Source organism: Balaenoptera ricei, chromosome 14, assembly GCF_028023285.1.
Source record: "Balaenoptera ricei isolate mBalRic1 chromosome 14, mBalRic1.hap2, whole genome shotgun sequence".
NCBI lineage: Eukaryota > Metazoa > Chordata > Mammalia > Artiodactyla > Balaenopteridae > Balaenoptera > Balaenoptera ricei.
The window spans coordinates 28,186,244-28,206,139 of NC_082652.1; the positions used below are offsets into that span (position 1 = coordinate 28,186,244).

Sequence of the window (19,896 nt, forward strand, 5' to 3'; positions counted from 1 at the left end):
AGACCCAGCACCTGTGGGTGTGCAGGAACATCCTGAGGAGATGCAGGTGGGGGGAGGGGGAGTGATGGGGAGGGTGGTCAAGACAGGTTCCTCCTAGGAGGTGAAATCTGGGGCTGGGACAGCAGGCCTAGCATCATGTTGGAAGGAAGGGAATCCAAGGCAAAGGGACAGAGGGTGGGAAGGCCCTGAATATCCCTTAGGAGTGAAGGGAGGCCGGTGGAAGGTGGCAAAGCAGGGGCTTTGCTGTCAGCCCCAAAGGTGGTACAGAGGGCAGGACCTGTAGGGGAGAAGCAGGGCGTGTTGGAACCATGGGGGCTGCAGGGCTTCCCAGGGGAGCCTGGTGGTCCACGCCTGCCCGTTGCGTGGGCAGTGGGACCGGAAAGACGGGAGAGAACGGAGTTGGCAAGCCCCTAAGGAGACTCCTTCCCACGCTCGAGCCTTAGGCCAGGGGAGAGGACGGAGGGCTTCCCAAAGCCCCTTTACACGAGAGAAGCAGCATCGCGCTCGGCCTTCCCGGATTCTCCGCAGACCCGGCCTCAGCTGTGAGTTCCTGCAGCTCAACGCCCAGGGAGGCGCCCAGGTGTACAGGTGAGCAGGGGATGGGGAGGGTGGGGCCTCCAGCGGAGCAAGGGGAGCTAGGGGGTCAGCCAAGTAGGCGGGGCCTCCTCGGGGTGGGGGGGGCGGCCACTAGCTGAGAAGGAGGGGTTCAGGCGCACGTGGCGCCGCTCGGTGGGCGGGGCCTGCCAGGGGACCCACACCTTTCAGGAACGCGCGGGGCGGAGCCTCCGGGGGAGAGGGCAAGGCTCGAGCTCGGGGTGTGGTGGGGCGCGACCGGGGGCGGGGCCAAGCGCGGGGCGGGGCCTCTCGGGAAAAGGCGGGGCCGAGCGCGGGGCGGGGCTGGCGGCGCGTACTTAATCAGCCCAGGGGCACATGCACAACAGCCATGAGCCTTAGGCGAACCTTCCCCTTGCTGCGCTCCGCCCTCTCCCGCCGAGCCCCGCTGTCTACAGCGCCGGCGACCCGCGAGCAGCACGCCGCGGGCCTGGAAGCCGTGCGGGGGCGCGGGGCGGCCGAGGCCGCGCGGCCGCCAGTGCCCGCCGTGGACTTCGGCAACACGCAGGAGGCGTACCGGAGCCGGCGCACCTGGGAGCTGGCGCGCAGCCTACTGGTGCTGCGCCTTTGCGCCTCGCCCGCGCTGCTGGCGCGCCACGAGCAGGTGTGCGGGGGCTCGGGGACGCTGGGGGTGGGGTGCGGCCAGGGCCCCGCGGGCCTTCGCCGGTCCTGGGAGCCGTTATGAAGTTTCAAAGTGGAAAGCGGGGCCTCTGGAGCATCGCCTGTGGCCGGGAAGTCAGGAAGGAAAGTGTTTCCTGCACGCCCTTTCGGGCCCGTGAATTTTACTACGTGTCAGTTACTGGCAGCTAAAAACAAAGATTAATTTAAATTTTAAGCTATATGCTGCTTGCAGTAATACACAGTGTTCACCCGAAATTTAAAATTGAGTGTCGTCTATGTTGCCCAAAGGGAAGCCTGGCCGTACTGAGCGGCTCATAGCCTGGGACCCCAGAGTTCTTGGACGCTGTGACACAGGGGATCCCCAGACATGGTCACTCTGAACAATGTTGAGGGAGAATGGGGCGCTCGCTGCTCAAATATCCGACTTTTGAAACTTTAACACAGTTACATTGAAAAGTGTGAGGGCTTTGGGGAAGTAAAAAGCAGAAGTGTCTTAGCCGCTCTTGGTCAAGGTGATCCTGGGAACAGTTTAAAAGCAAGGGTCCAGTTGGTGCTGAGGGTCCCGAAGGCACTTCATGCAGGTGGTGTTGACTTCTCAGTGAGACTGTGCTGAGGACACCTTAGCTCCGGGCAGAGGCTAGGGAGACTGGACCCAGGAGGAGCACCAAGCCACACCTTGGGCATAGGTGAAGGTGAGGCCACCCAAGGTGGATGGGTGATGAGGGCAGAGTTAGAGTTGGGTGGCTCTGAAGGTGCTAGGTTCAAAACCAGCAGAGAAGCCAGCAGAGCTGTGGGTCCTTGGGTACTGTGGGCAACAGTGGGAGGGACATGTCAGCTCCACCGTCCCTTGGGTGCCTGCCTGGGGCAAGTGCCAGTGCACTGGGACTGTGCTGTGGGTGCCTGGAGGAGCAAGGGGGCTTCTCCCACGCTCCCCTCGTGTTCTACCTGTGCCCTGGGGACATCCTTAGGGAGCCCAGTAACTGTGCGGTGTGCTCTGCCTGCCTTCCGTGGGACCTGTTCCCCCTGTCGTAATTGCTGGTGGTCCCACTGGTGACAGTGGCCTTGGTGCCTGGTGGTGAAGGAGATGGGGCAGAGGCCAGACTGCAGAGTTGTGGGCCGCTCACTAGAACCTGGTCCTTCTTGTGCTCTGGCCTGCAGCAAAAATTCCTCCTGCTGAGCCAGTGCAGGTCTGTGCAGCTCATGCCCCAGGGAGTATCAGCCTGCAAGGAGCCCAGTTTGAGCTGTGGCATTGGCTCAGGACCCAGTGGGGGCCCGCACTTGCCCAAAGGCAGGCCTTTTTGAGAAGGGTTTAGAAAATTCAGGTCTTCCGTGATGAAAGCCTCTGTGCTTGGGTGTGAGCCAGTGCAGGAGAGTGTGGGGGAAGGGGGCAGTCAGGGAGGGGAGAGAACCGGCTTTACCTGTCCTCTCTCTGCAGACATGTCTTTGAGTCTTTTACAGTGTTTGTGTTACTGGTGCAAGTTCCTAAATCCACGAAGGATGTTCCTACCTGGGGAAGAGGTGGGGCTACCCTCGTCTCAGTTAGTGCCACCCCAGGGCACGCCTGATGCCAGGATGGTTTTAAAGGGGCTGTTTTGCTCTGGAGTTGGCTTAAAACTGCCAGCCCTGCGCCATGTGCTTCCATAGCCCTTTGTGACAGGCTGGCCTCCCCTTTGCCAGGGTGAGACGGTCGGTGACCAGCTCAGGTTACCCGGGTGGCCTTCACTGTTGTTCCCTCTGACAACAGGGTAACAGGAGGGGAGCGGGAGGTCACCAGCCCATGACCCCTGGACCACATCTCAGCATCAGCCTTGCTCCTGCTCCTTCTATGAGCATTGGCTAGAGCTGTTTTCATGCTAGTTGGGTAGTTATGACAGAGACTGGGTGGCCCGCACAGCCTAAATTATTTACCATGTGTTCCTGGGCAGGAAAGTTTGCCGGCCCTAGAGTAGACAGTTGGCCCACTTCCACACACACTGTGTTTCTGACAGTCCTCAGAATTGACTTGTATGATGTCCGGGGTTTTCCAGAGCTGAATGATGGTTTTCAGGTCCCTGTTTCCGCCTGGCCTGCCTCTGGGGTGAACTTTGATATGTCCAAGACCTGGCTTTTCCTCCTGCAAGGGTGCTCTGACCCACAGACTCGTGACTTCTGGCCAGGGCTCTTGTGAGGTGGAGGAGGCCTGCCCGTCTCCCGGGTTGGCACTTTCACTTTCCATTTCTATTCTTCTTTATAAAAATAATGAGATGCAATAAAATCAGACACGGCACAGAGGCTGCAGCGAGACAGAGGTGATGGCCTGGAAACCTTCACCCTCGTGTTGCCGCACGGCTCCTTAAGCATCTCCGTCTGGGTGCCAGCCACAGTTCAGGTGTGTCGGCGTTTGAGAGGCTTGGGCTGTTTGGGACTGGTTTGTGGATGAAGGTGTGTGACTGACTCATGCTTTTGCTTAGACTAGAGATTGCTCCCTGAGACCCTGATCCCAAGAGATGTTCCCCACAAAAAAGTGGGGTTCTGTTACTCATTGGGTTTGAGAAACCTTAGACTGTTCCTGCCTTGTAGCTGGAGCCTGGGGTAGTAGACACACAGGAATTCCCAGACAGGTGTCCTCCCAGTGGTCATCCCCCTGCCCCTCCTTGACCTCATTCCTTCCCGCCACTGTCCCCAGTGCAGGAGCACCGCGTCACCTCCTAGCCTGGCAAGCCCCGCACTCTGGATCTAAGTTAGCAAACACCTCCCGCCCTTGCCCGGGCCAGCACTCCCTCACCCCCATTCTGAATTCCATGGAGGTACCTTGCCCCTCCCTCCTTCTGGGTCTCCCTGCATCTAGGATGGGAGCCCGTCATCTGTTTTGTTCACCCTAGAATTGTGTCGGGCAGGAGGCAGTTGCTTGGGACATTTGAATAATGATGGCAGAAATTTGGGCTGTGGCGAGATATGGTTGGAGGAGAAAGCTGAGTCGTTTGGGAGGCTGTCTTCCCCTGGGGCACGTACTCTCAGGCTGCTGGCCTGCTGCGGCCTGGATGAGTGTGCTGAGTCCCCGCCGGTCCTGGGTGGATGGTCATCTCCCAGACCTTTGTGGGTGGTTACCTGGCCCACTTTTAGCCTATGCTTTCTCCAGAGGAGCTCATACTCACTCGGAGTTTTGTGTGTTCATCTGTTCAGCACCCACTGGAGGCCCGGCCCCTTGCCAGGCACTGTTTTAGGGACTTGGAATAAGCAGTGAACAAAACATTGAAAAATGTGGGTTCTCACCTTCTAGAAACTCACACCAAATCCCCCTCTTCTCCAGCATAACCTGCAGAGGTGTGGATACAGAGAATGTTATGATCACGCCCACTGCTGTTCCCAGAGAGACCTGCCGTTCACTTCTTTATCCACCAAGCGGTAGTCAGGCGACTGCCATGTACCACTGGGGTCACCCATGAGCGTGCAGGGCAGGGAGGCAAGAGCAGCGCCTGGGACCGGCCACCCTGCATGAGGAGCGGGGCATGGACAGTCACTGTGAGCAGAGAAGCAATCTGCTTTGGGTGGTGTCACCGTAAAACCAAGGCCGTGAGCCGAGTTTGGCCCTGGGGAGAGCACGTCAAGGCTTTGTGACGGGCGGGCGGGGAAGCAGGAGTGTCCTGCTGGGGACATGGGAGGCCAGGTGGCCCAGGATAGCCTCTGCCCTTTACCTTTCAGTTGCTCCGTCTTGCCAGGAGACTTCTGGGGCAAAGGTTGTTCAACAGACTGATGAAGATGACCTTCTACGGGCAGTTTGTGGCTGGTGAGGACCAGGAGTCCATCCGGCCCCTGATCCAGCACAACAGGGCCTTCGGCGTGGGCTCTATCCTGGACTACGGTGTGGAGGAGGACCTGACCCCCGAGGAGGCCGAACGCAAGGAGATGGAGTAAGGCCCGTGTGGCACCTGCTGGCAACCCCAGCACCCCGGGGCTGGGCTGGGCCTGGCTGGGAGAGCTCTGTCCACCTGACTTACGGCAGCCCTCCTGGGTCTGCCTGGGGTTGTGTTCTTGCCCCGTGAGGATGACAGCTCTGGGCTTCCACCGAGGCCTTGTGTGCCGAGGCTGGAGGAGGGGCGAGGATGGGGTCAGCAAACTTTGGTCCCCAGCCCGATCAGCCTGGTTTTGTACAGTCTGCAAGCTAAGAATCATTGTTGTATTTTTAAATGGTTGAAACAAAGCAAAAGTAATGTTTTGTGACACGTGAAAATTATATGAAATTCAAAGTGCTCTCACCCTACAGGGGCAGAATTGAGTGGCCGTGACTCAATGGTGGCTGCTGGGTGCTACCCGGCAGTTTACAAAATATGATTGCTGACACTGATGTTGGAGGTGCTCTGGCTTCCTGCTCTCCTGCAGCATCTCTTCTGGGGATTCTGACCTACTGGGCAGGTCCCACTGTCCCACTCTTGCTTGGCTCCTGAGATGATTTCCTGATTAGCAGGTGGGCCCCACCTGGTGGGTGTGGAGACTGCCTGGGGGTCCAAGAAGAAGGGAATGTGCTGCCAGGAGCACACGTGTGGCAGGCCAGCCCAGCGGCTCCTGCCAGAGGTCACCAACTGCCTGCAGGGCCCGTTCTCTGGGCAGTGAGTATGGGGACAGATGGGCATCCCCCGACCCACCCTCCTGGGCCATAGGACAGAACTCGAGGATCATTTCACCCTCTGCTTCCTGAAGTAGGAGCCTCATGGGAGATCCAGGCAGAACCAGCCCTTTCTTTGCAAAACGCCCAGTTCCTGGGCTGGTGCCTGCACCCCTCCACCCCTCACTGGCATCTGGGCCACTAAGTCCTGACAGCAGCGGCGCCCGACCATGTGAGGCTTGGGACAGGCTTGCTGAGTAAACTGCCCTGTCTCAAGCTCTGGTGTTTGCTCTGGCCTGGGGAGGGAAGGGGTGGGGAGGGGCACGGAGGGGAGGGGAAGGTGTCACATGAGGCTCCTGCCCTGGGAACGGAATGTCCGAGCCGAGCTGCTGGTGGATTGGCCTGGGGAGCCAAGCCCCTGCCTCGCGATTTGCTCTCTTGAAGGCGGGGCTCTCCAGCTCAGCACCCCGGTGTTCCTAGGGGGGCTGTGGGCTGGGGCTGTTGAATAACTAGTGGGCTGTATCCCCGCTGGGTCTGGGTGAGGGCTAGTGGTTTCACAATGGGATTTTCTCTCTCTGGTATGAAAAGACTTCTTTCCCAGGGCGATCGCCTGGCTTCCTCCCTGCCCTGCAGGGGAGCGCTGGGAGGAGGGCCGGCTTCGCCCTACCATGGACACTGGAGCCTGTGACCCTGGGCCACCCTGCTGTTAGTGCCCCTTGTCCTGCAGAAGCCCTGCTTTGTGGGCTTTGGGACGTGAACGGCAGTCCCTTCCTGTCCTAACATGGTGGCCGCCGTCCGATGCCAGCGGCAGGGCTGCTGCGAGGCAGCCCTGTGTGCTCGGTGGAGCCCGGCTGAGGGTGCAGAACCAGGCTCATAGGCACTGATCGAACATCCACGCCATCGAGATGCCACGCATTCTCCATCAGGAGCCCCTGTGTGGGGAACAGAGGGGTCACAGGCCCCTAGACCCTGCTCTGGGGAATGATGTAGAGGCCACTGCCCCAAGTTAACGCCACAGGAGTGGAGTGGGCTGGGGCGGGGAGCGAGCGCAGGTGGTGGGGCCCTGCCCCAGGCATAACCATAAGAGGCACAGTAAAGATGGGGGTGTCTGAACATGCAAGAGGCCCAGCAGGTGCCCTGAGGACGTGGCCCTGGGAGGAGGGGGTCCGGGGGTCTTCCCCAGGTTAGGAAGCAGGAGGTAGGAGGCCGGAGGCGCAGGAGGGAGAATAGCCATCCAGGGAGGGGGTGGGATGGCGTTTCCCAGAACACTTGTTAGAAGGCAGAGGCCAGGAACCTAACTCTAGAAGAGGAGCCTCACAGGGTCCCCCAGCAGGCTGAGGGCCCTGGGGAGAGGGCGCAGGGCTGGGTTCCTCTTGACGATTGGCTGTGATGAGGTTGTGATGAGGATGGCTGGGGACAGTGTAGCCAGCAGGTGTGTGTGTCCTGGCTGTGCAAACCCAGGGCTGGCCGGGGGCGAGGCCTGGGCCTTGGTCCCCAGGGTGGAGGCCGCTCCTCGGGACTGGTGTGCGCAGTGTCTTGGGTGCTGCCCGGAGCCAGGTCCTGGGGGCCCACAGGCTTTTCTGCGTTCTTCTCTTGCCTCCTGCGTTTCACCAGGGGAGAGCTGGTGTGAGGGCAGCCGGCGTGGTCTCCCCTCACTTTTCACATTTTTCTAAAAGGTGTCCAGCCAACAAATTACCTGATGCAGAGCTGAGCTTGGAGGTGGCTGAGGGGATGGTTGGGGTCTTCCTGCCACCCCTGCAAGCCCCTGGGTCGCTCCTGCAGTCCTCTCCTGCCCCCTGCCCCCCGGGGCACTCCATTCCCTCCTCCACATCTTGGGCCGTGCACTTACATGTGCAGGCATGTGTCTGCACATGTGTGTATGTGTGCACATGTGTCTGCACGTGTGTGTGTGTGTACAGAGCATGCTCTTCCTTCTCTTCATGGTGACACAACACTCCCCTTCCCCTCAGCCTGGTAACTGCCATCTTTGTCTCCTCGTGATCCACTCGCCGGGCCTGGTCAAGAGTGCAGCCCTGCCCATGCTAAGTACTGTCTGCTCTGGGATAGGCCGCTGCCCCCTGACCACGTGGCTGTGTGGCCAGCTGGCTCCCCTGTGCCTTTGGAGCCAGGCTGGGGCTTGGAGGGTAGAAGGCCAGCTGTGGAAATGCTAATTGGGACCGTCACACGGCCCCGGGCCCCTGGGGGCCTCTGGGTAGTGGTGTCCCCTCAGTGGAGGGCAGTCTGCCTAGAAGGTGGATATCTGCGGGTTATGGGCTGTGTGGTGACAGAGCAGGCCCGAGCCTCCCGCAGCTGCCAACCTCGGGATGAGGCCCCTGCCTTGGTGCAGATGGCAGGTGCCATGTCTTGCCTCCACCTCAGTGGGCCACAGCTGCGGGGCAGCCTGGGTCTGGCCTTACAGGTGCCCTCTCTGTCCTGTCCTCATGAGGACTGGGTATATTCAGGTATGATGGCCAGGGGAGGGTTTGCATTAAAAAGATAAATTGTGGTTGCTGGTTTGAAAATAATCCTGAGGGAGTGCGGGTGGAGGTGAGGCTGGCTGTGGGCAGAGGGCAGAGCAAGGGGCCCTGCTCCTTGACTCTGGGGATCAAGAAGCTGGTGGTTTCCATCTCTCCGCCATCCTCAGCCCTGAGTGGCCCGCGCCCCTCCTTTTCCTCACAGGAAGGAATACCCCATGGCTAGCGGGCCTCAAGGACCTACCCACGCCCTGGACTGTGTATCGCTTTACTTCCTCCTCACCCAGTGTAGGGAGGGGGCCTCACCCAGGGGGAGACCCAGGTTCCTCCGGAGCAGGGCTTGTAGGCTGGGTCCTGTCTGCCAGGCTCAGAGAAGGTGACCCCAGAGGCCAGGGGCGGGTGGGGTGGGGTGAGTCACGCTTACCTGGCCAGGTGACCCTGCCTTCCTCTTCAGCCCTCCTGGGTCAGGGTCAGGGCTCAGCCTCTACTTCCTCCCACCTGTGCCTCCTCAATGGGACGCGTTTGTCACTTGTACCTGAGGTGGCGTGACCGCAACCCTCTTCTTCTTCCCTCCTGCAGGTCCTGTACCTCAGCATCAGAGAGGGACGGCCATGGTGAGTGCGAGGCAACCATTCAGGAGCGAGCCCGCTCCCCACCCGCACACACCCCCGGCTCCTCCCCGTGTCCCTGGGCACCCAGGCCATCGTTCTGAGTGGCTGACACATCCTTACGGCCGGCCTTGGGGGCCGGTGCACTCGGCCCTCGGTGGGTCTGGGCTTTGCCTCCCTGCCCTGGGTTTGCCACGTGACTAGGGTGACCCAAGGAGAAGGAAGAGTGGGCGCCAGGGCGGGTGGGTTTGGGGAGCAGCACAGGCAGGGGGCCGGGTGCTCGGGGTGGGGTGGGGCTGGAGCTGGAGTGCGGCGCTGGTGGCGGGATGGGGGCTTGGGGGGTGGGGAGGTGGCTCAGGCCGGACACCCACCTCTCCAGGCACCAGTAAGAGGGAGAAGCAGTTCCAGGCCCACCGGGCATTCGGAGACCGCAGGGATGGCGTCGTCAGCGCCCGCACCTACTTCTACGCCAGCGAGGCCAAGTGTGACAGCCACATGGAGACATTCCTGCGCTGCATCGAGGCTTCAGGTGGGGCCCTGCTTGTCGCTGGCCTGCCGCCCGCCAGGCTCTGCCTGGGCTGACCTCCGCTCGAGGAGATGCTGGTGTGGGAACACAAGGCTGGGCCCGGAGTGTTTGCTCAGGGCTCCATCCCCATCTCTGTGGCCTTGGTCGTGAGGATGACGTGGGCTCACACCTGAGTCCAGCTCCTTCCTGAGGAGCCTGGCTGCCCACAGGAGGGCACCTCCCCCCTCCCGGGTACCAGGTGTCCAGATGTGGACCTGTCAGTGGGCCAAGTGGCCCCCAGTCCCAGGCAGGGGCCTGACTCTTGTCACATGACCCCTGGCTCTGCCGAGGGCCACACCATTCCGGGAGCTGGTGCCACGTCCTCTTTAACAGAGAATTCTTCCCCGTATGGCCTCTGGGTGGGAACACCTGCTAGGGAGGTGAGTTAAGCTGGGAGGTCACAGAGGCCTCAGCGTCCATCAGGTCCCCAGCAGCCCTCCTGTTAGTGGGTCCCACACCTTCTGAACACTTTAAGGAGTGGGAGTGAGCAACGCCCAGAGGCAACCTCCTAGGAGCAGCGCTGGGCACCCCGGGTGGTCAGGCAGACACCCGGCTGCGCAGTGTCCAGTGCCAGGGGCGTCTTCTTGGTTCCCTGCCCACTCTGCCTGGGGGCAGACAGATGGGGAGGGCTCCACAGAAGCAAAGATGTGTGTCGTGGGCTTCCAGAAGCCAGAGGAGAGAATGGGGGAGGTGGTTGAGTGCCTTCTGCCTCCAGTTTGTGCTCTGCTGGGCGTTTCTGTGTTCGGTGAACCCCCAGGGGCAGCCCCGGGTGCCGAGGGCATTGGAGAGGAAACGGGCAGGGATTGAGTGGGCAGGTCTCACCAGCACCTTTGCCCACTGCATTCCTGGACCCACGTGGCAAACTCAAACCCTGCTGAGTCACCGGTTCCCACCTGCATGGTCAGGCATCCGGAGCAGCCGAGTGCAGGGTGTTTGTGGGCTGCGTAGGGTCGTTGTCCTTCTGCCATGGGTGGTCAGCCAGCCCAGGCGTCTGGGTCCTCGGTGGGCTCTCCCCTCCTGTTGCCACCCCACTTGGCCTGAGATTGCCAGGCAGCCACCAGAGCTGCTTCTGAGGGCCAGGCAGCCTGCCCGGGAAGCATGGCCACCGTGGGCCTGCTCGGGCCTGGTGGGCGAGGGAGGAAAGATGCGCTGGTGCCACTGCACCGTCTTACTGGGTGGCTGGATTGTTCATGCTCTGGGGGTCTCAGGGCCCAGGTGCAAGGTAGACCCAGTACCATGTGTTGTAGGTAGCTAATAGGAAGAATGGCCACCGCCAGCCTCCTGAAGTCTGTTATATGTCTATGAGAAGTGTCCTAACTCTTTTTTTCTTTTTTTCTTTTTGGCTGCGTGCGGGCTTTCTCTAGTTGCAGCGAGCGGGGGCTGCTCGTCGTTGCTGTGCGCAGGCTTCTCATTGCGGTGGCTTCTTTTGTTGCGGAGCACGGGCTCTAGGTGCGCAGGCTTCAGTAGTTGCAGCACGTGGGCTCAGTAGTTGTGGCTCGCGGGCTCTAGAGTGCAGGCTCAGTAGTGGTGGCATGTGGGCTTAGTTGCTCCGCAGCATGTGGGATCTTCCCGGACCAGGGCTTGAACCCGCATCCCTCGCACTGGCAGGCAGATTCTTAACCACTGCGCCACCAGGGACGTCCCAGAAGTGTCCTAACTCTTGAGTGGCACAGATTCCGGGCACAGGCTCAGGGTCCCCCCCCACACACACACACCCCCAGCACTGATGGCTCTTCCTGTGGCTTCTCACAGGTGGCGCCAGCGAGGATGGCTTCTCAGCCATTAAGCTCACCGCACTGGGGAGACCCCAGTTTCTGGTAAGTGTCAAAACCTTCCACCCACAGGGAGTTTGTAAGAACTTGGGGCTGCCGTGAGCGTTAAGTGAAAGCTTGTGCGCTGGTGCCTTGGCCCTGGGAGCCAGGCACACGGGCGGGATGGGGTGGCTCAGGCTACACGGGGGTCCTGGGAGGGGGCTGGGTGTGCGCCTGGGATGGCAGCTCAGGCCCACGTCCGCAGCTGCAGTTCACAGATGTGCTGACCAAGTGGAGACGGTTCTTCCACCAAATGGCCGCAGAGCAGGGCAAGGCCGGGCTGGCTGCCATGGACACGAAGCTGGAGGTGGCTGCACTGCAGGTGGGGCCGCCCCTCCCTGGTGGGTGTGAGAAGGTGGGCCGGGGAGGAGCCCTGCCCAGGAGGAATTGGCCAGGCGGTGTCTGAGGTGGGTTCCCAGGGCCTGCTGCCCAGCCCCCAGCTGCTGGGTCAGTGGGGAGGGAATCTGAGCAGAGATGGAGGATGTGTTGGGTGGGAGGGTTGGAGAGGGGCTGGCCCTGCCAGTAGCCGAGCTCTGTGGACCCGCAGGGATGGGGAGATGTGGAGGGGGTGGGCAGCGGGGAGAGACCATCTCTGGAGCAGAAACCCAAGGCAGAAGTGTAGCCAGTCTCAGTACTGACATTAAGAAAGTCAGCCTAGCATCACAGGCCAGTGGGCAGGGGCAGGAGATGTTTGTGAGCAGGGCTGGGAGATGGCAGTGGGACCAACACCCTCTCGCTTCTGAAGGAAAGCGTGGTGAAGATGGGCATCGCGTCCCGGATGATTGAGAACTGGTTCACTGTGGAGACCCTTGGCGTGTCTGGGTAAGAGTAGCCCCTGGGCTGAGATTTCGGGCTGCCCTGGTTCAGCCAAGGTTCTGGCTGAGCCCCAATGGCGTCTCCCAATCCTGGTCGCCCTCTTCCAGGGCATGGGCCCCCTCGAACCCTAGGGCTTCTTACAGAATTATTTGGGTCGTGGAGTGAGGGTGCCACACCCAGCAGTCCCAGGACCCATCTGGCAGACGGGTGAAGGGTGAGGGCAGCTGACATCCTGGAGGGTCCCAAGCCTCATTGTGAGGAGCTGGGGGCTGGCAGCAGTGTGCCGTCCCCTCCTGCCTGGTCTCCCATGTTCAGCTCTTACCCGAGCCTGATGTGGCCTGAGTGGTCTCGGCCCTGATGTAAGAATATTCATGTTTTGGTTTCTGTTTTTTAAACAGAGGACCGTGTTTACATTTTACCAGTCTTTCAAAACTGAACACTGAAGCAGGTTCTGTGGGGTTGGGTCTGGGGGTGCTCCTGCAGGGAGGGGGCTGGTTTGGGGCCGTGGTGAGGCTGCATGTCCGCATGCTGACGCGCCTTCTCCCACAGCACCCTGGACCTGCTGGACTGGGGCAGCCTCATTGACAGCAGGACCGAGCTCTCCAAGCACCTGGTGGTCCCCAACATGCAGGTGACGCTGTGCGCGTCCGTGCCCCCCACCTCACGGTTCTCGCAGGGTCGTCATGGAGGGTCCCCGCTCACACTGCCAGGGCTTCCTCAGAGTGGCGCTGGGTCCCCAGCATGAGTCTCCCCACAAGCCAGGCGGAAGCTGTCACCTGTTCTAGTCGAGCCTCAGGAGACCCATGCCGTCCCTTCTGCCCAGTGCTGTTTGTTAAAAGGGAGTTGCTAGACTGGCCTGTGTTCGGGGGAGAAGAATGAGACTCCACCTGCTCCTGGGAGGGTGACCGGGCATTTGTGGCCGTGCTTGAGCGCACCCCTGAGCTGGGATGGGAGGAAGCAGCAGAGGTGCCTTGGGAAACACCCAAGACGCTGCCTTTCACAAGCTCCAGCCTGGCGACAGAGGGCCCAGGAGGGGTGTGCTCGAGGCCTCGCCGGGAGTGCCCTGGGTAGTGTTAGTGAACAAGCAGGGCAAGCAGAGGGCCCCCTGTGCTTCACGGGCCTGCAGGGTGGGTGCCCACTGCTGACCTGCCCAGCGCCCTGAGTGCCACCATCTGGGGCCGATGCCTCCGTCCCCCTGTTGCATGTCAGTCTGTGCTGTGTGGCCAGCCAAGTCTGCCTGTAGGCACAGTTCTTCCTCCATGTCCTCTGCCTGCTAGGGGCTGAGTCTTTCCAGGTGATCGGGTGGGTCAAGGGTCACTTCCTGAACTTTGCGCAGGAACAGAAAGGGGACCCATCGTGAGGATCCTCTGGAGGCCGTGGGAGCCGACTCCTTGGGTGCAGGCCTGACCTGGGGCAGCCAGCCCCGTGAGGAAGGGTGTGCTGGCGGGCAGCGCGGTTACGGGACGCTGTGTGGCCGGCGGGACCCTGGACAGGACACTGACCTTAATGCACAAACAGGGTGGCGGGTGGAGAAGGGGGCGCGGGGATGAGGCCCACTAGTCCTGGGCACCAGGCACTGGGTATCGGTAGGCCCTGCACCAGGGGCGAGAGGGTGCCCACAGGAGGGGGGAGCGCTGGCCTCGAGAGCCCAGGTCTGGAGCCCTGCCGTGGCCTGACTGCACTGCCCCCTCAGACAGGACAGCTGGAGCCTCTGCTGTCACGGTTCACTGAGGAGGAGGAACGGCAGATGACGAGGATGCTGCAGAGGATGGACGTCCTGGCCAAGGTCGAGGACCCTGGGATGTGCCGGGGTGGGGGGGCACCTGTGTCACCTGAGCCCCAGACAGACCCTCTCTCCCCGCTGTGCCCCTCAGAAAGCCAGTGAGGTGGGCGTGCGGCTGATGGTGGACGCCGAGCAGACCTACTTCCAGCCGGCCATCAGCCGCCTGACGCTGGAGATGCAGCGCAGGTTCAACGTGGAGAGGCCACTCATCTTCAACACGTACCAGTGCTACCTCAAGGTGCGCCCAGCGTCTGCTGCGGGGAGACAGGCCCCCAGGACCAGCTGCCAGCGGACCCGTCCCCTGGGCCTCAGACCCCAGACAGGGTGTTGAAGGGGCAGGAGGACGATGAAGGAGCTTTTGGAGTCCACGTAATGTGCCTTAATCGCCAGATTTCAAGTGACTGTTTCCTCCCGCCCTTTTTAGCTTGGTTCCCTCTAAGGGTATGATGAAGGCTCTGGGCCACTCCCCAGACTCGTGCGTGTGCCTCGGGGACCCTTGAGCACAAACTCTGGCGGCCGCTCGGGGACCAGCCAGGTGTTTGGAGGACTCAGGGTGGGGTGGGTGTAGGCGCTGCGGGGACAAGGGGAAGTGGGTGGGTGTGGGTCCAGGCAGGCGCTGACAGCCCCCGTCACCACAGCTGCTGGCCCCGGTGTCCCTGCTGACTACACACTGGGGGGTGCCCGGGCCCCAGGAAGGCCCTATGGGACACAGGCTGGAGGGGGCCCCATCCTGGTCATCCTCAACCTTCGGCTCCGGCCCACAGGACGCCTACGACAATGTCACCCTGGATGTGGAGCTGGCTCGCCGAGAGGGCTGGTGCTTCGGGGCCAAGCTGGTGCGTGGCGCATACATGGCCCAGGAACGTGCCCGCGCCCTGGAGATTGGGTATGAGGACCCTATCAACCCCACGTACGAGGCCACCAACGCCATGTACCACAGGTGCGCTGCCCTCTTTGGCTTCCGGAGCCTCAGAGCTTCCCGGGGGTGGGGTGGGGGGGGGAGAAACTGGGAAGGGGCTGGAGCTGACCCGACGTGACCCTGTCCAACGTGGGAGCAACCCTGGGGTCAGAACCAATACCTCCTCTGCCTTTGTTTTACTTTTTCCAAAACCATTAAGGTTTTTTTTTTTAATATAAACGTCTACTGAACTGCCTATGTTGACAAAGATGAGAGCTGTACCCTGGCAGCCCTCCCCAAATGGAACGAGGCCTGTTTGCTTTTTAATTCCACGCCAGGATCGTCCACTGTTTTGCACCTGCTTCTGCCTCTGCCCCTGCAGGGGCTGTGCAGGCCTGCCTCACACGTCACCCTCCCCAGGTGCCTCAACTATGTCCTAGAGGAGCTGAAGCACAACGCCAGGGCTGCAGTGATGGTGGCCTCGCACAATGAAGACACCGTGCGCTTCACGCTGTGCAGGTTGGCCCCGCCCCCTTCCCGCTGGGTACTTCTGGGTCGGCAGGAAGCGTGGGCAGGCAGTGGGTTTTGGGGGGACATCTGTGGAACGAGCTGGAGTGGCGGCTTTAGGGCCCCCAGACCCCTCGAGGCCGGCTGGGCGTTGTGCTGCAGTAGCCAAAAGGCTGTTTGCAGTTACTTGGGTTTTTAACATTAATACCAGACTTACTAAAGTTTCAAATTAAAAAATAAATTTCATTAGGTGAAATTTAAGTGTGAAATGTTGGAGCCCTCAGATGTGTCGCCTCATTTATAAACAATTTCTCAACACTTTAAACTGTGTTTAGAATTTAAGATAGTCTGTTTTCTCTTTAAACGCCTGTCCCATGGAGCATCCTTATAAGTCAGATATAGGAATGAGGTGAAATAAATATACATTTTTTTCTTTTGGCCATGTTCTGGGAGTTCCCCGACCAGGGATCAAACTCAGGCCCCAGGCAGTGAAAGCCCCGAGTCCTAATCATTGGACTGCCAGGGAATTTCCAATCACCACGTTCTTTTATCTCATATCTTAACCCAAACTGGACCACAGCCGGGGTCCAGCTCCCCCTCCCCCCGCCACAGGAAGCTGGGTGGGTGGTGGCCTTGCTGGCCCTCGCCTTCCCCAGGAGCAAGGCAGGGGCCACCCCTCCCACAGTGGGCACCCTGAGCCCAAGGCTTGGGCCGAGTAGTGAAGGTGCAGGGCGTGCACCCAGAGGCACTTGCAGGCTCTGCCTGGAGGGTGACTCTGGTCGTCCTAAACCATTCATTAATGTCGTGCTTGTCCTTCTCATGCTGGGGCTGCTTTTTCATGGTGTGAAACTGCAACTAAAGGCCACGATTTCTAATGCTCTGCACTTGAAGCTGCCTGGCTGTGAACATGAGCACTGAGGCCAGCGGGGCTGCCAGGTGGAGGGCAGATTGTGTCGAGGCTCCCTCTGGAGTCCTGCTGGGCTGGGGTCAGGCTGTTTCCTTGCTGGTGGTTGGCTCTGACTGGCGTCCTAGCCAGGTGGACTGTTCCGCTTTCTTCCCTCCATCCCTGGGGCCTCCTTGGACGCCCCATCCTATCCCTGGACGTGGGATGGCCAGGGACACCTTTTGTGCTTGGGGAAGATTAGTTTTGTTTTGTTTTGTTTTGTTTTAAATTTATTTATTTTTAAAATTTTTGGCTGCGTGTGTTGGGTCTTCGTTGCTGCATGCCAGCTTTCTCTAGCTGCAGGGAGCGGGGGCTACTCTTCGTTGCAGTGCGCGGGCTTCTCACTGTGGTGGCTTCTCGTTGCGGAGCACAGGCTCTAGGCGTGCGGGCTCAGTAGCTGTGGCTCACGGGCTCTAGAGCGCAGGCTCAGTAGTTGTGGTGCACGGGCTTAGTTGCTCAGCGGCATGTGGGGTCTTCCTGGACCAGGGCTCGAACCCGTGTCCCCTGCATTGGCAGGCAGATTCTTAACCATTGCGCCACCAGGGAAGCCCCAGTTCTGGCTTCTTTGACTTTTGAAGGAACACAGGGCTGAGTTGAAAATTTTAAAAGCTGGCTTTCACTTAGGCTTAAAAGTACAATTCTGTGATGGAACCGTGATCAAAGCTGGTCCGTCCGGCACCAGGGTCCTCCCCAAGACGATGTGCACAGAGGTCCTGGCCCCTGCCTGGCAGTGCCTACCTCCTGAGGTTTCCATCACCATCTCAGCAGCCTGTGGTTGACCCGTTTTAGGTTTTGGTCACAGGCTAGTCCACTCAGACTGACTAGGCGAGGACAGTGAAACGTCTAAAGGTATAACCTGCCCTCAGAAGGGCTTCCTTTCACCTGATTTCTGGATCTTGTCACTGGGAGCATGTGTGGCCTCCCCATCTTGGCCGCGGCGGCCTCCTGCCCTAGACATGGCTCCCCCCATGCCGAGTGCCAGCTGAGCGCTTGCCCGTCTCTCACAGGCTCCGCAGCCCGCGCCAGGCCAAGGTCCTGTGCACCTGCTCCAGGAGCCACAGAGCCTTGAACACCTTGGGCTGGTCTTCCCAGGGGCAGCAGTGTGGGCCTCTGATGCCACACATTAGAGACCTCAGTCAGATTAGCTTTGGCTGAGTAACAAACCAACCCAAAATTCAGAGGCCTGAACACCGTATGTTCTGTGAGCCAGCAGTGTGGGCTGGGCTCTGCTTCTGCTGGCCTTGCCTGGGGCCCATCCTGCATCCGTGGTCACATGGGGTCTGGTTGGCCCTAAATGGCCTCATTTGTGGCTGGGACAGCAAAGGGCACTGCATCACATGTCAGGTGTCCTACAGGCCAGCTTAGGCTTCTCCACAGGTGGTCTTAGGCTACCAGAAGCCCTGGAGGGGGCAAGCCTCTGCCCATGTCACATTTGCTATCGTTCTGTTGGCTAAAGGAAGTCATGCCCAGCCCAGATATTGCCAGCCAGATGGAGAGAGCCTCTTCTGTGCTGGGCGAAGCTACAGTCACATGGCAGCAGGCATGGACACTGGCAGGGAAGGGGCAGCAGCAGGGGAGGGGTTTTTGCAGGACGTCACATGAGTGTTCCCACCACCATCAGGCAGCAACACTGTGGCAGCCCTGCTCTCAACAGGGGACAGAGACATGTAAGCTGGATACCAGGGCAACACGGTGCAGACTGGGGCCCCGACCTTGGAGCCTAGCCCTGGGGGAAGGAGAAAAACGATCTAGGATGCCCCTCATGTAGAGGCCCAGGGCGAGAGGTGCTAAGTGGTCTGGGGGCCTGGGGTGGGGCCCTGAGACAGTGAGAAGGGAGGGGGGCTCCAGGGGCAGGGATGGGGACCAACAGGCCCAGCCTGTAGCCTGGGTGGGTGTGAGGACCCAGGCTGAACACGCCCCTGTGGGGTGGAAGGATGGGGGGCGGGCTATAGAGTGCTGGTGCTGATAGGCCGAGTCTGTATCTGCACGTACAGGAAGCCAGAGATAAAAACGTGCGAATCATCAATGCATAGATATTTCAAAACCCTGGGAATTTTTTAAAGATCCTACAAGGGGAGGTGTGAGGATAGGAGAGGGTGTGGACAGAGTTGGGGGCCCCCACCTCAACGTCTGAGTAGCACTAATAGAAATTCGAGCCACATCTATTAACCCCAAATGTTTCATAGCCACGTTAAAAAAAAAAATGAAGTTAATTTTGATATACATTTTAATTAACCCCACATATCCAAAATAGTACCATTTAAACGTTTTCAGAAAAAAGTGAGATACTCTGCATTCAGTTTTCACACTGTCTTCAAAAGCCCACATGTGTTTGACACTTGCAGTGCACCTCGATTCAGACCACCCGCCTGCCAGAGGCTCAGTTGCCACCAGTAGCTGGTGACTGCCTTACAGACAGGGCAGCCAGCAAGGGGAGGATGAGAAGCTGGAGGTGGGGTCGCAGGGCTGGGAACACAGCAGCAGTGGAACTCTGAGGGGTTTGAGAAAGGGATGGTGGGAGGGCTGAGAGCTTCCCAGGCCACACCAAGGGCTGGCCACTGGATGAGTCTGCCTTGCTGGGTCATAGTGGGCAGCAGGGAAGGGGCCATCAGGGAGCAAGCACAGCAAGAGGGAGGCTGGCTGGGGAAGGGGGGCACTTGGTGGCCTTGGGCTGAGGCAGCAGCAGCAGAGAAGAGGCCTGGTCTATGCAGGAGAGAGCCTATGCCCATGCCCTACCCTGTGGGTGGGGATCTGGGGGTGGAGGGAGGGGCTTACCCACCGCCCTGCCTGTTCACAGGATGGAGGAGCTGGGCCTGCACCCTGCCGATTGCCAGGTGTACTTTGGACAGCTTCTGGGCATGTGTGACCAAATAAGCTTCCCACTAGGTGAGCTGGGCTTCCTGTGGGGGGCGGGGGGCAGGGGTGGAGGCGCTGGGACTCACCGCCTCCACCCCTGTGTGCAGGCCAGGCAGGCTTCCCCGTGTACAAGTACGTGCCTTACGGCCCTGTGATGGAGGTGCTGCCCTACCTGTCCCGCCGAGCCCTGGAGAACAGCGGAGTCATGAAGGGCGCCCAGAGGGAGTGGCAGCTGCTGTGGCAGGAGCTCAAGCGGAGGCTCCGCACGGGCAGCCTCTTCCACCGCCCGGCCTAGTGCTGTGGCTGCCTCCCAACGCATCCTCACCTGGGCTGCGACCACCCAGGGCTACAGCCCGACCCCAACCTCACACACACCTTTTACATCCCAAACTGTGAGACCCCGCTGGCCCCTGCCCATGGGCACCCAGGTGTGGGCTATGTCCATTACCTGCCAGAGCTGCTGGGAACTCAGAAACCGCCCTCCAGTGAGCGAGCATGGCTGCATCTCTGCCCACCCCCACGACCTTGGGCCTGAAGAACCACCTTCTGCAGGGTCCAACCCATGGGCCCCGAGCCCCACAGGTGGGCAGTGGCTGGCTGGGGAAGCTGGCCTGTCAATAAACCACTATTTCTGCAGCTAAGAGCCCTTGACTCCAGGCCCACGATGCTCTTCCCTGCAGAGCCCTCACGTGCAGTCAGTGGCAGAGGGAGTGGCTCCGATGGCCCGAGAAGCCTCACACTCAGGCTCGGCCTCTCCTGTGTCACGCGCCCCCAGCACACCTTGGGCAGGGTAGACCCACCAACACCTGCCTTCAGGCCA

The 19,896-nt window shown here is 60.2% G+C and overlaps 1 protein-coding gene across 4 annotated transcripts; it reads left to right on the plus strand.

The window, feature by feature from the left end:
• Window positions 1-943: 943 nt before the first annotated feature.
• Window positions 944-19,469, plus strand: PRODH (proline dehydrogenase 1). Of its 4 annotated transcripts, none has more exons than XM_059895167.1 (15): window positions 1,153-1,216; window positions 4,523-4,734; window positions 4,915-5,123; window positions 8,869-8,903; window positions 9,277-9,426; window positions 11,215-11,279; window positions 11,479-11,595; window positions 12,019-12,095; window positions 12,639-12,720; window positions 13,783-13,875; window positions 13,964-14,110; window positions 14,637-14,812; window positions 15,191-15,289; window positions 19,018-19,106; window positions 19,184-19,469. In XM_059895167.1, exons 2-15 carry the CDS (start codon window positions 4,708-4,710, stop codon window positions 19,369-19,371), a joined length of 1,554 nt encoding a protein of 517 aa, XP_059751150.1. In that variant the 5' UTR covers window positions 1,153-1,216; window positions 4,523-4,707; the 3' UTR covers window positions 19,372-19,469. The 4 variants fall into 4 exon arrangements, with proteins under 4 accessions (XP_059751148.1, XP_059751150.1, XP_059751149.1 ...); XM_059895166.1 differs by lacking the exon at window positions 1,153-1,216 and adding an exon at window positions 2,920-3,601; XM_059895168.1 differs by lacking the exon at window positions 1,153-1,216 and adding an exon at window positions 2,920-3,601 and having other exon boundaries at window positions 11,485-11,595.
• Window positions 19,470-19,896: the final 427 nt, after the last annotated feature.